Source organism: Camellia sinensis, chromosome 10 (genome assembly GCF_055761805.1).
Source record: "Camellia sinensis isolate YWXY chromosome 10, ASM5576180v1, whole genome shotgun sequence".
Lineage (NCBI taxonomy): Eukaryota > Viridiplantae > Streptophyta > Magnoliopsida > Ericales > Theaceae > Camellia > Camellia sinensis.
Window position 1 is genome coordinate 87,312,829 of NC_138970.1, and position 15,710 is coordinate 87,328,538.

At 38.2% G+C, this 15,710-nt stretch overlaps 1 protein-coding gene across 3 annotated transcripts in view; it reads right to left on the reverse strand.

Moving 5' to 3' along the window:
- The window catches only part of LOC114323257 (1,4-alpha-glucan-branching enzyme 2-2, chloroplastic/amyloplastic), a 66,230-nt gene that overhangs the window by 2,008 nt on the left and 48,512 nt on the right, over positions 1-15,710 (reverse strand). For 2 of the 3 annotated variants that reach the window (XM_028270805.2, XM_028270806.2), the window contains exons 17-19: positions 15,181-15,328; positions 14,953-15,053; positions 10,017-10,094 (exon numbers count right to left, since the gene is read on the reverse strand). In XM_028270805.2, the coding sequence (XP_028126606.2) occupies positions 10,017-10,094; positions 14,953-15,053; positions 15,181-15,328 (327 nt within the window). Of the gene's footprint in view, positions 1-9,775; positions 9,921-10,016; positions 10,095-14,952; positions 15,054-15,180; positions 15,329-15,710 lie in introns of all 3 variants that reach the window. The other variant, XR_003651063.2, reaches the window with a different exon arrangement.

The following is a 15,710-nucleotide window of genomic DNA, read 5'->3' on the forward strand; positions in this document are numbered from 1 at the left end:
TTTATGCCCAGCATCCACAATAAACAATGTCATACAACAAACTACTATTTGCTTAGTTCTTTTGTCAAAAGCACACATCCAACATTTTTTAAAAATAACATATGGAATACAGTTGAAATGTTTTTGAAGCAAATACTAGTTGTCTGCATTGTCCGTCAGCTTAATAAGCACAGATACGGACATGAGTGTACAAGCATGGACACGACGATATGAAACAAGACACCACAAAATAGGAAAAAAAACAAAAAAACAAAAATATTTAATATATATATCTATGACCAAATTGATAAATTAAGTAATTAAATAAAAAAGGATAAATTACAAATATACCTCTTGAGGTTTGCTTAAAATATGAATTGTCCCCTGTGGTTTGGAAAATTACAAATACCTCGCTATCAGAATTTTTTATTTAGCAGAATTAATTGAAAAAATGAAATTTATAACTGTTCACCTATACAATAATAAAATTATTTGAATTATTAATTGAAATTAAATTTTAACATTATCAAAAACTGTTAATTTATTTCATGATTTATTAATAAAAGGACTTATTTGTTATGAAATTAGAAACTTTAGGGGGCATAATGTAATTTTTAAAACCACAGCGAGTAATTTGTAATTTAAGGAAACCTCAAAGGGTGTGTTTGTAAAGGCCGCAGTGGGAGGTTCCACATCAGCCCAGAAACCAAATGTACAACGGAGGCCATTGTAAAATAAATTGTAATCAATTATTTTATTATATAAATTTTTCAATTTGTAATTATTTTACTAGTAACAATATTTCAATCTGCAATTTATATGCGCCCTTACAAACGATTTTGTGCGACATTCCCACACAAAATAACAAATAATGGCGTTTTTTACAATATTATTATATTCGCCGGTCAGTATACCACCACTATCTCGGAATTTGGATACAATATTGTTTCCGATGTTGATAAATGTTTTAACGCCTTGACGGCTAATGGCATTGGCTGCATATTCATTAGATTACGGCGGCATTGAAACCGGGACACGCCGCAATACAACAAATCGATCTATTTCCGTGCCCCTGACCATACATCCAGTTCATGGGTCACCATTGGACCACTGGAAAACATCTTCAAACTTAGGCGTATAAGCAGGATTAGGAAAGCGATCTAACATGACGACAAATTCACATTGTCCGTTGTCAAATATCCCAAATGCATCGAAATCCACCGTTTGAGTAGGAGCATCACGCATGTCGCTTTCCTACCCAGGCGTATCGGCGGCAACGTCAAAGAGACCACCAATTTGGCGTAAAACTACACCCTGTATGTACAGTCCTAAAAGCTTCAATTTTCGCCCAAGTCGTTCATCTTTTTCAGTACCAACATCGGGCAAGTCAAAATGGAAAAAATGAGGCTCATCAAATGGGCGAAAATCGTCAATCCTCCAGATGGAATCACAAAACGATTTAGACATGAATCGTTTATTTTTTAAAATAACTCCATTTTCGCTTAAAATAACATCGTCCGGAAACACCGGATCCACTAGATGTTGTCCAACGGCGACTAAAATTTAATTTTGTTCTGGGAGTATATGGACGCCGTTGCGAAAATCGGAACGTAGTAGCCATAATCAATGGTGAAACTCCAGCAATTAAATGGATCACGTCGATTTTATTTTATAAGCGTAAAATGTTGACCGTGACATGGGTCAACATTAACAGTGTATAATTTGGAATAACAATTAAAATACACGTCTACAACCAATTATATACACTAAGTATGGCAGACAAAATATTTCCAACACATACTAATAGATGGCACAGGTTACATCAAGGAAACAAAGACATGGGCTATACATATGGGCCCACCGTTTAAATTCAAATTCCCGACTGCGCTTGCCATTATTCAATCTTTTAATCCTGGCCGTAGATCTGGGAGCGGAGCGGAGCAGAGACCTTGTAGCCGACAACACGGCAAGGGACGACACGTGGCGCGAGGGGAGCGTCCCAGTAATATTATAGGGACGCTCTTGGGAGCATATATAAGTCACTCACTAACTCTCAACCACCAGGATAGTTTTTGAGAGAGTGACTTACGTCATCCGAGAGAGTAGGCCGAATTGTCAAACACACAATTCGTTTATGAATTTCCGAATCGAAATACATATCGTTATATAAAGGTTAAATCCATAGAGTTGGGAGAATAATTATATGTAAAACGACGTCGCATTGAGGCCATAGCTCACTCGCAATGACGTCACTAACTCTCTCGGATGACGTAAGTCTCTTTCAAAAACTGTCTTGGTGGTATAGAGTTAGTGAGTGACTTATATATGCTCCCAGGAGCGTCCCTATAATATTACTGGGGCGCTCCCCCCCCGCGCCATGTGTCGTCCCCTGATTGGTGCTCTCTTCTGCATTTGGTGCCATGTTGTCGGCTACAGGGTCTCCGCTCCGCTCCCAGATCTGTGGCCAGGATTAAAGGATTAAATAATGACAAGAGCAGGCGGGAATTTGAATTTAAACGGTGGGCCCATATGTATGGCCCACGTCTTTGTTTCCTTGATGTAACCTGTGCCATCTATTAGTATGTGTTGAAAATATTTTGTCTGCCATACTTAGTGTATATAATTGGTTATAGACGTAGAACGTCTAGCTTACTTTTAACTGCCGCCTCTCACTGCTCTAGTTTCTAAAAAAGATTTGGTTCACATTGATCCATTTCCTTTTGAGGTCCCTCTTGAATATATCTCTATTGTTTCCCATGAGCTTGTTCTCTCTTCTCCTGCTGAGTCCCTCTCCCCTGTACCCCCTGAGTCTATTCCCTCTTCTCCCGCCAGCTCCTTCTCCTCCTCCGTTGTTACTCTATTATCCTTGCAAGGCTCTCCCTTCACCAGTTGTCTCTATCCCTGCTATTGATCCTCCTATTTCTTACAACTTTGATCTTGCTCTTCATAAGTATTCCCTTTGCATCTGTAAATAGGCAGTCAAACTTGATTTTTCTAACACGTTTTTTTTCTTCATACTATACGTTATTGTTTGCTATTCACTCTTTTTCAGAATCTCAGTCTTACAAAGAGGCCTGTCAAGCTCCTAATTGGATTCAAGTTATGGAGGATGAGTTGTCTGCCTTGCAGAAGACTAGCACTTGGGAACTGGTTCCTTTGCTTGCTAGCAAGAATCTGATTGATTGCAAATGAGTATAAAGTCAAGACTCATTCTGGTAGTTCTCTTGAGCACTACAAAGCTCACTTAGTTTCCAAAGATGTCTCCCAAGAATATGGTATTGATTATGAGGAGACCTTTGCCCTGTTGCCAAGATGACTACTGTCCACACCTTGATTTATGTTGTTGTTGTTCGTCATTGGCCTCTTTATTAGATGGATATTAAGAATGCTTTTCTTAATGGCCCTCTCACTGAGAAGGTTTACATACATCCTCCCCCTAGCCTTTATCATTTCTCTAGACAGGTTTGTCGTCTTCGGCGTGCTCTATATGGTTTAAAGCAATTTTCTCGTGCTTGGTATGATTGCTTTCAAACATCTGTTACTGCACTTAGGTTCCATCCTTGTGCCTACGACTTCGCCTTGTTTCTCCTCCACAACTTTGCTAGTCTTGTTGTTTTATTATTATAGGTGGATGATATGATCATCACTGTATTTGACTCTTCTACTATCTTTGAGGTCAATCAGCACCATTCCCGCACTTTCAAAATGAAGGATCTGGGGCCCTTGCGGTATTTTCTTGGTATTGAGGTGGCTTCTTCTGCCAAGGGTTACTTTCTGTCTTAGGCCAAGTATGCCAATGAGGTTATTCACTGTGTTGCTCTTACTGACACAGAGACTTCTGATACTCCCATTGAGCTTAATGTGAAGCTCAACACTGTTGATAGTGTCCCTCTGGATGATCCCATGCTTAGTCTATCTGACAGTTACTCACCCTAATCTAATCTATGTTGTTCATACGGTTATCCAGTTCATTTCTGCTCCTCGCTCTACCTAGTGGGCTGCTTTGGTTCGGATTCTTCACTATCTTCGTAGTACTATCTTCCAAGGCTGCTTGTTGTCTTCTACTTCTCCTTTGGATTTAGTGGCCTATGCTTATGCTGATGCTAATTGAGCTGGTAATGTTACCAATCATAAGTCCATTTCTGGTTTCTATATGTTTCTTGGTAATTCCTTGATTTCTTAAAAAAGCAAGAAACAAATTGTTGTTGCCTGTTCTACTGCCAAAACTAAGTACCGTGCTATGGCTCATGCTACTGCTGAAATTATCTGGCTTCGTTGTCTCCTCTCTGACTTGGGCGTCCCTTAGTCTTCTTCGACCTATCTCTACTGTAACAACTACAATGCTATTCAAATTGCCTATAACACTGTCTTCCATGAGCGGACCAAGCACATTGAGACTGATTGTCACTTTGTCCGCCAACATCTGCAATCTGGCTCTATCTCGCTTCATTTCGTCTCTTTCGTTTTGCAACTTGCTAATCTCTCTACCAAGACTCACACTACTACTCTGTTTCAGTTTCTTCTTGGCAAACTCTCAAGATTTTCTGCTAAAACACCACGAGTTTGAGCGGGGAGTGTAAGAATATTAAATTTTTATATATATGGTAGTGTATATTGTGTATATATTTTGAGAGATTGTGTGAATATGTGTGAATATTCTTTCCTTTTTTGTCTTAGGGTTAAGAGTACTATATAATCAGATGTATTCTTTGTATTATGAATCAATCGAATATACAAAAAACTTACAACCTATATATGAAGGCCTGAGGGGCTTCTCAAGGATGCAAGAGAGAGTTCTAGAAGAAAGAATATAAAGGTGATGGAGAGATCAAAGACTCATTATTGAAGACCTTCATGGTTGAAGAACACGTATGGGTTGGTTTCTTCTTTTTCTTGTTCAACTGTATGGTAGAAAAACATGGCAACCCGCTCAGAATTCAACCTTCTCTAGTCCTGGAAGGAAACCCTGCTTTCCTTCTAACCCATGGCACTGCAAGAAGACAGTCAGGATCTCACATATGGCAACTGTTGCAACAAACTCTTAATCTAAGAGTTACCTGCCTAGAAAAAAGGAAACTCATGACTCACAAGTGAAAGAGAGTGTAATAATTTATGTATTATTGATTGATATATTGTTGATTCATATATTACAAATGGTGAGTGGCTCATTATATAAGAGAGGGTGAGTGTAGTAGGTGAGGAGTAGGTGAGGAGTAGGTGGTGGTAGGTGATGGTAAATTGGTGATAGGTGATGGTAAATTCTAACAGTGAGTTTGAAGAGAGGAACAAAACAAGAAAATACATAAAAATAAAAAAGGATAGGAGACACTGTATGGTCGTGTCAGACCATTGGTGAAGACACGGAATGGTGGTGTCATAACGTTGTAGAGGACACTGTATGGGGGTGTCATAACGTTGTAGAGGACACTGTATGGGGGTGTCATAACGTTGTAGAGGACACTGGATGGCGGTGTCAGACCGATGTAGAAGACAGTTTATGGGGTCATGTCGGACCGTTGTAGCAGACAATGGGGTCAATGTCGGGACAGTTTACAGAGTCTTGTCGGACCCTTGAAGGAGCTAACCGGAATCAATGTCGGGACAGTTTACAGAGTCTTGTCGGACCCATAAAGGAGCTAACCGGAATCAATGTCGGGACAGTTTACAGAGTCTTGTCGGACCCTTAAAAAGTCGCACCCTCAAAAGGTGTGCCCAATCTTTCAAAAGGCGTGCCCAATCCATAAAAAGGCGTGCCATCAAAAGGCGTGCCCAATCCATAAAAAGACGTGCCATCAAAAGGCGCGCCAGACACGCGGCGATGCACGTGATCGACAGTGCGCGTGTCGGCCTCTTCGTCATGTGCTATATAAATGAAGGCGGAGGCTGAGAGAACATGTGGAAATCAAACCAGTCTGAAACCTCTGAAAAACTCTTCGTGGGCTGAGAGAGATACACTGGTAACACTCTGTAAACACTCTGTAACCAACCCATCTCTGAAACACTCAGCAACCATAACATGGCCTCTTCTTCCCGTCTAGCTACCCAGAACATGGCCTCCTCTTCCCGTGGTCTGCTTACGCTCTTTCCAGAACTGAACGAGTCCACAAGAGAAATAACTGGTGCGGTGGCCAGTGAACCCCAACCAAACACTTCTGGGTTTGCTCCTTTGAACTTTCCGATGCGGTCGGTGGAGCAAAAAATGGCGGTGCAAACTGATATTGAGGCCAATCAGTATACTCTGAAGTCGTGTGGAAACCATGACTGCGGTCACAAACTTGTCGCACCGGCTGCAGAGCAGGACAAATGAGGTGCAACAGTTAAACTCCCAGCTGGCTCTGCTCCAACGCATGTATAAGGATGCGCGAGCAGAGATAAGTGTGCTAAAGGCAGAAAACAAGGAGTTGAAGCGGAAGGCCACCGTGATGTTCCGTTTTGGAGGTCCACCATATGCTGTAGTGGAGGAGCAGGGTGGAGTGAACGTGCTCGGTGGAGTGGGAAACACGGAGGCAACACCGTCAAGGGCCGCCTAGGACGGAGGCAAGAAGAAGAGACCGGCAGCAGAGTAGAGAAGAAAAAATCCCGCCTATTGATGTGGTTGTTGTGGGTTGTTTGGTTGTTTGTTGGTTTGGTTTTTTTTTTTTTTTTTTTTTTTAGGTGTAAAATTGTGATCGGGGTTGATCCCTGAAATGAATAAAGCAAGTGTGTTTGGAAAACTCGAATGGTAGGTGTGGAAATGCAGAAAAAATCAACTGGAATGAATTTTTTTTTTTTTTTTTTGTGAAAAATAATAATAATAAGAATAATAATAATAATAATAATATTGGTATCATGGAGTGGGCGGTGGTACAAAAATATTGTGTAGAAAAAGAGGGAGATGGTGAAAAAAAAAAAGGAGGGACATGCCCATGTGTTTTCAAACTGCTAAAAGAAAAAAGAGAGAGAGAGAGAGAGAGTGGGGAACATGATGATGATGAGAATGGTACGCAACGTCATATGTCCCCACTTTTTCAAATTAGGAGCCTTAGGATATCCAGGGACAGACCCAATTAACCTAACCCACTGCACTGCTGTAGTCAAACTTCTTGAAAAAGGTGGAATTGATATTGAAGTTGCCAAGAGCTGGTATATTAACAGTAAATTCAGGCCACTTGATAAAGAGTGGAAAAAACAGAGGTGGGTGAATAATATAAAAATAAAAAGAAATGAAAAGAGGGGGACAAAAGTTGGTGTCTGGGTTGAAGCAAAACAATAAATAAATAAATAAAAAGAAAAAGTTGGGTGTGATGGAAAGATGAGAGAGAGACGCAGGGGTTGGTGTAATGTGTAATAGTTTATTAGACTATTATAGTAGAATAAAAAAGGGATATAGGAGAATAAAAAAAAATATATATAGAGATATATATATAAAACAAAAAAACAAAAACAAAGAAAAGCTGGGTGTGTTGTGTTGTGTTGTTCTGTGTGCGTGTGTGCAGGGCGGAGCATGTGCTTGGTAGCCAATGTGTCTGTTGTGTTGTGTATGGGAATGTGTGTGTGTGGTGGGTATATCAGGCAACAACATGATCAACACCCATTATGCACTATCCCTCAGCAGCTCAAAACCTGAGAGAGAGAGGGAGATCAGTGCGGAGGAAAGTATATCAGTCAACAACATGAAGTTGAATTCCCAGATGTAGCAATTGTTGGTGCCGAGATCGGGGAGATTATCGTCTGAATCGGAGAGAGTGAGGCCAATCTGAATGAGATTCAAGAGATCAACGTTGGCTTTCAGGGTCGCGTAATGCGCGGTGGGATTGCGATTGCGGAAGAAATTCATTCCGCTCTTGGGACGAACCACCACACCTGGGAATTCTGTGTCCATGGAGACGAAAGGGTAGAGATCGATGATGAGTCGGATTAGTTCGAACTCTGACTCGAAATTGACAGACCACACTGACCGAACTACGATGGGCTTATCGGTGGCGTGAACATGGCATCTGGTGATTGTGAGATCCAGATTTTAGAGAAAGAGGTTTTAGGCAGGGATGGAAAGGTATGGGTAGAAAATAAGCGGAATAGATTGAGGTCCGACGGGCGGCCAAGGCGAGGTTGCCGCCCGCCGGTGAAGCAAAATTACTAGAGTCTTAACCTTGCTCTGATACCATGTAACAATTTATGTATTATTGATTGATATATTGTTGATTCATATATTACAAATGGTGAGTGGCTCATTATATAAGAGAGGGTGAGTGTAGTAGGTGAGGAGTAGGTGAGGAGTAGGTGGTGGTAGGTGATGGTAAATTGGTGGTAGGTGATGGTAAATTCTAACAGAGAGACAAAACTAATTTAAGTCCGCGGTAACCGATATGGTCCATGGATGCATTTAGACAGTACCTTTTGTTGCTCCAAATAATATTTCCTCCTACATCTCAAGATGAAAGGCCAACAGTGGCTGCTGCGCATGATGGTTCAACTGGGCTTTCTATCCTTTCTCTAAATCAGATGACTTTGGGCTTTAAACGATCAAGATGAAGTGTGCACATTCTTTTTGTAAGCAAGGAGAGAGAGAGAGAGAGAGAGAGAACCAATTAAAGTCCACGGTGACCAACCATGCTCCTTGGATGCATTTAGACAGTTCCTTTTGTTGCTCCCATCCCAATGATATTTCTGTTACATGATACTGGGTAGAACTCAACCCCATGGATGCATTTAGACAGTTCCTTTTGTTGCTCCCATCCCAATGATATTTCTGTTACATGATATTGGGTAGAACTCAACCCCAAAAGCTAGCTATTGAGCTGATGATCCCTCACGCTTATATGCTTTAACATTACTTTAGTAGTCAGGCGATGTGGGTCTTCACTTCACACCCTCCCTCATGCCCAGTGTGCTCACGCAGCAGCACCTATGACGTGCAAGCCAAGGACATGCACCCTACCTATCCCTGAGTATGTTACACGGTTTTGGATAGAACTCAACACCCAAAGCTAGCTGTTGAGGTGATGGTGCCCTCACGCTTATATGCTCAGACATTACTTTAGTACTTAGGCGATGTGGGGTTTCACTTCACAATTTCCTCTTACATATCAAGATGAAAAACCAATGGTGGGCGCTGTGCATGATGGTTTGGATGGCCCCTCTATCCTTTATGTGAACCTTGCCTTGGGGCCTTGATCAATCATGATGAAGTGTGAACATTCCTTTGAAAGACAAATATATTATCTTTTTGCATTTTGACCCCTCAAGAAAAAATTTCAAAATCAAAGCATGGCTCCACTGTCTATGAAGTGTCCCAAAAAGGGACACCCGTGTCACCAGCATGTCTGGTAGGAAAACAAACTAAAAAAAGTGAAGACACATATAGATGACTGTCCAATACGTATCAGCACATCTGCCATGTCAAAAACGCATATATCCCCCTGGGGATGTATCGATGCTTCTTTGCTGCCATCCAAAGGGAAAGGTTCAAGTCCTAGTTGGAGCAGGTGTGTCTTGTAAAATTAAAATAGAACGGGAAAATATATCTGTTTGGAATGTCAGACATGTCTCCTGTGATATTAATTTCCCAGATAGAAGCCAAAATTATCAAAATACCAAGGGCCTCGAGCTTTGCTGGCTACCTAAAGTGTACAAGACATAGGAGCTATCTGAAGCACTAGATTTAGACATTACTTCACCCTGATAACAGCAGCATGGTAATGAGATACACAAAGACAGGAACAAGATGAACCTGAACAATCTTTCTCTTGACATGTTAACAGATTCCAAGAATTAAAAAGAGGCTATCCATGTGGGGGAAGAGAAAAGGTCAACTTACAAAGATCAATGGTAATTTTCCTTCATATGTAGGGGATAATGTGTTGGATTCAAGGACTTCTTTCCAATATGAACAACACAGTGGAAAATTTCATAACTAATCATATTGTCTCAAACATTTTTGCGACACTAGAAAAATTTGAAAGCTGTAAGAAATATAGAGATCCATTAAATGAGTAACAGATAACTGCGGCTTTACAAAATCAAAAGAGAGCTAGATACTTAGCACAAGAAAAACATACGCCAGTGGCTTCTTCAAGATGCTGCATCACTTGATCAAATTCTTGCATCCCATGATATCGTAAATAATCTGCGTCCCCCTGATTAGACAAAATCCCAAAATTTCAGAAACTCTAGTTATATACAGACAACCTAGAAGGATCCTAGAAGGTGGTTCCAATTTCCCACCAAAATGGGTTGCTCCTTGAAAACTTGAAGGTCTAATACAATAAATATGCTTCAGGAAATAAAGAAAAGAAATAATGTAGTTCTGCAGCACGAAGAACATAAAGTTTTAAAAGATATTACAAGGCTAGGAGTACAGTTTTGCAACCTGACATTTCATTATAAGTATTATCAAACAAAAAGTGAACCATGAGACTATGTTTGCTTAGCAAGAATCTAAAAGTACATGGAAATGGGAAAAGAACTGAGCTCAAATATTTTACTGCTGTTTGATGCACCAGTATACTTTTCTTTTCTGTTTACTTCATTTTATTATTTTGAGTAAGAGGGGAAGACATTGAGAGCACTATTATTAGATTTATACGAGATTCACACTGTCAAAATTTAAGTTGTTTTTTTTTTTTTTTGATAAATTTTGTCACAATTTAAGTTTTCTTCTTCCCTTTTATATTTAAAGAAAAACTAGTAGTAACAATTAATCCAAAAGCCAACACAGTGGCATGACGTTCGCAACATTATTGTGCTAAATCCTTCATCCTAGAACCCAACAGCAAATAACCCATAACTGACAAAATCATATATGTCCTGATATTGTCTAGCAGAGGTGTGTAGGTCACCAGATTAGCCCAATTACATAGGGTTTTTGTGTTAAAGCAATACTTAAAAGCATCTAAATTTAAACGTATTCATGGATTCCAATTGGTAAGGTTGTTTAACCTAAACAAGTGCTGTTCTTAAATCATTAACTTTTATGACAAATCAATACCAATTAATTTTTTGTTCACCAATTTAGCATAAGAAGGTTTAGTTTACAAAAATAGAGAGCGGGTCTTCTTCATGCAATTAAAAACATGAGAATGGAACATTTTTTCAGCAGGTTCACTTTGCCTCCTCAAGTCAACAGCATAGATAAACATTTGTCATATTATTGTATTTACATATATCCTAATTTCTATGGCCTTGTTTGGTTTGCTTTTGAGAGAATAATTTTGGAGAAAATTTTTCAAAATTATGTTTGGTTTAGTGGTTTTGGAAAAAAAATTCCTAAATCACTTTCTCTTTCCTACACATCAATCAATCACTTTTTCTCTCTCCTCTCTCATTCTCAATCACTTTTTCTCGCACACACATCTACTCAACAACAAAATATCAAATCATCCCAAACTCCCATACTTCAAAATTATTTCCAAAATATACAACCAAACAAACCAAAAAAATTTCTAAACTCTCTCCTCAAAATTCTTTTTGAAAATTTGTCTCCCAAAACCAAACCAAACACACCTTATAATTTCTTACCATTTTCTGAAATTATTTTTCAGAGAACTTGAAAGAAAAAAGTCAAGTTTTGGAGAAAAATTCATCAACCAACATTTTCCAATAGACAAAGCAAGCCCAAGGTCAATCATCCTTCCTCCACCCTCTTTCTTCCTAATGCTGAAAATGAATTCACAGTCAATATATATATATATATATTACACTGGTTGAATCACACCAATTCAGCATGTTCTGAAATCAGGATTGCTTAGTAGGATTCTCTAACAGTTGGTGATTAACTGAGTTCAGTTTAGAGCTAGCACTTAATCCAAAACCATGAACCAGCCCAATTTTACCCATTTAAATCTGTCTAAATCCATAAATGGATTATAAATAGGTGGCATCTTGCAAACTCATTTAAAATTGGATTTAAATGGGTTGGACAAGTGTATCAGTTGGGTACGGATAAAAAAACAAAAAAAATCAACAAAACAAAGAACCCACATCAACAAAACAAAGAACCCACCTCCACTACCACCCTATCCCCTACCCCCACCGCCGCCGCCACCACCACCACCACCACCACCGTCCAATGGAAAAAGAGTTCAATAAATTAAACAAATTGATTGGGTTGACTTGTCCAACTTGTATCCAATTTAACCCAATCCACTTAAACCCATTTAATAAATGGGCAGGTTCAAATTGAGTTGTTTTATTGCATAACCCGTTTTCCACTTCTAGTCAAGTTAAATCATTCCTCTTTCTTGAAAAAGTATGATTAAGAAACCTAATCATTACATTTTCCTATTTCTTCTTTGGATGCTCAACTTAATGAATCCAACTTATTTCTTCTTCTTTGGATGCTCAACTTAATGAATCCAACTTAGAGAGGCACAAAATAAGAGTTTAGACTTTGTCGAGCAGTTGATTTTAGAGAATTTCAACAACTATTCTAACCAAATTTCTTCAATCTATCTCAAGGTGTAAGCTTTGAAACCCACCTCAAGAGGACTGTTTCAAAAGTATCTAATTTCTTTTTTAATAATACCCCCAATCCAAGTAATACTACTTGCAATTTTGGCTCAAGTTTGCTAGTGATACTTTCTTCAATCTAAACTAAATGTATAACATGCATACTAGTCTCACTCTAGGTCTCTCTTTATTGGAACTCTCACCCATTGTAATCACAAAAGTACTTCAAAATTCAAATGCTTTTAAAAGTTTTGTGGCCAAATTGAAATGCAAACAAAAACCTTCAAACAAAGTTGTGCACTGGAAGTGGCGGATTGGAGTGATTCTGAAGCTGTCTCACACAGATCAACATGATTTGTGCCTAAACCAAATTGATTCATATATCCAATTTCTGATTTTGCCCAAACAACAACCTTCAAACAAATCTGTGCACTGGAAGTGGCAAATTGGAGTGACATTGAAGCTGTCTAACAGATAAATAGAGATCAACCCAATTGGGTACCTAAACCAAATAAATTTAGATATTTGATTTCTTGTTTCACCCATCTTACATTAAACTTTCTTCAACATATTTTGTTAATTAGCCATTCTAGTTCTAAACAAAGGGTAATCATACTTTTTAGGAGTTCTTTTAATTTGTAGGAAAGATGGTCGATGTAACATTCTAATTTTATGCTCATTTTTTTTGTGAGTAAATTTTATCACCAAAAAAGCATCAAGATGATATGATACTCACGAACACATCATAAAAATCAAACAAAACCCAAAACTAAACACTAAAGAGTATCTATGAAATACACAAAAAGCAAACAAATCCGGAGACACAATGCCCGACACCCAACTATACAAAATCACTAGAAACTGAGCTTTCAAACGATCCACCAACTCATCCACACCTTGAAAGATACGCCGGTTACGCTCCAACGAAACCATCCACATCAAACACAGAGGTGCCAAAGCCCACGCCTTCCTATGCCTCTTTCCAACCCTACACCCTCTCCATAGTCCATTTTGTTAACTACTTGTATCCTCTTTAAAGGCAAGCATACAACATAACTATATGAATCATAACAAAACTATGTCTCTTCCAAATGCTATCCCTTTGCAGAACAATTTTTCACACATTTTCAAACTAAAAATTAGAATAAGAATTATTTAACAAACCAGTCAAATTCTCTTCACCATATTTTGGGAGAAAACACAAGATTTTCATACTATCCTTCCAATGGGATTAATCTCTTTGACCTTAGTCATTGAATTTTCCTCATTACAAGTCTGCATGCTACATTACATGCATACACTTTCCGAATGCAATAAGAGCATCATGAATCTATTAATAGGGTCAATCAAACTTGCTAGTTCCACTATGAAAAAACAAGACCTGAGTACTATACTTTTCCATGGGAAAATAATTCCCTATTCCTCGTCCAACAAGAAATTCTGTTCACGGCTCGATAAAAAGGTTTTATTGGTAGGAACTTGGACATTCTCAAGAAGTCTTTGTCATCCCGTCACGGGGAGCTCACTTTGTTCAGTGACAATTCATAAGACAGTTCTATATGCTACTCAATGAGGAAAAATGAATAATATATAAATGTACCCCCTTGGTCATTTTTGTGTTGGAAAAAAAAAATTTGGGCAAGTATGTGTTGGAAATTTCATGCCAAAAGCTTAGTTGAATCTTTGAGAAAGGTTTTGTAGTTAAAGATTGAAGATGGCTCAAGTCAAAACTGAAACAAGCAGACGATTTTGAGAGAAAGGTAAAAAGTCATGCATTCATTAGCATGTCATGTATATTGTTTTCACATAGGTTTCATCTTAGTTGGATTGGTTTCCACATAAATCTGTGTCTCGCTCTGTGTTTGATTGCTTTATTTTTCTACATATTATAGTCTGCTTAAATAACATGGAATTAATTTGAATTAAATTAGATTGGATTATTAGATTTACGTTCAGTTTTTATTTAACCTGAAAAAAACAATCATGGCTATTTGCGAACTCTGAGAAAAACCTAGTTTTCAAAACCAGCCTCATACTCATTCGGGCCCTTGCCTGGGTACAATATCCAATTTGTGAGTTTCTTATACACTTTCATTTATTGGGGTCTAATACTTATTGTGAATTTTTTGAAAGAAATCCATGTATACATATCTCATTATTACAACTAATGTTTTTATCATCTTGGCTTGTTGACGTAGCCTTTTTGGTGGGTGAACAACTTAAAGCCTTGTGTTTTGTGTTTATTCTTTCTTATGTATTTTTTATATGATTTTCCACTTGACAATACAATCCAAACAATTTATATATCCGTCTGTACCAACAAGTTGTTCCAAAGCTTTAGGGCCTTATTTTACAAGTTTTACTAGATCATAGTGAAACAAAAAATTTCAAGAGGGCCTAAATCAGTTTGAAGTCCATTTCATGATTCCAATTGCAATTCTCATAGAAAATGTTAAACTTGAAGAAGCAAGCCCATGTGACAAGGCTTTACTGTTAACTATGAATAAAATTCCAACTTCACAATATAAGCAAAGGAAATAAACTTACAAGATCAAATCTACGCCGACATTTATCATAACTGTTATTATTTCCAGGTATAAATTTGCCGTTGGGAAGATATTGATCTGATCTTGGAAAATCTATCCACTCTGACAAAAAAAGGATTGCAGAGAATTAGCAATTACGCATAGTCCACCCAATCCAAAAGCAGTTAAAAACACAATGACAAAAGATTACTAATTGAGAATAAATAAATCAAATGACCTCTATCCTTACCAGGATGTCCGAATTCATTTCCCATGAAATTCAGATAACCTTCGCCACCTAATCCCATAGTAATAAGTCTGATCATTTTGTGCAATGCTATTCCACGATCTATCAAGGGAGTTGATGGTATATCCAAAGACATGAAGTCATACATATCCTGAAAACCATGGGAAACATAATACTTAAAAAGCCAAGAAACCATCATAAATTTGCATCTGACACAGATTCTATAACTATAGCATGAATAACATGTTCTAACCTTCATCTACACATCCATTGGTTTTAGAAGACAAAATGAGAAAGCCATATATGAATCAATTATTGAAAAGAATGACAAAAAATGACGGTCCATTCTCCTTATATAAATCTAAAAAGAGAACATATATGACTTGTTCGACAAGCCAGGAATTTATCTGATCGTCATAGAACCAAAAGGGAATGCTTATTTCTCAGCAAACCAGAAAAAATGACAACCTATAACATTAAATGAATTATCACTTTTAATGCAAGCAATAAAACTGATCAGGGATTGATAGATC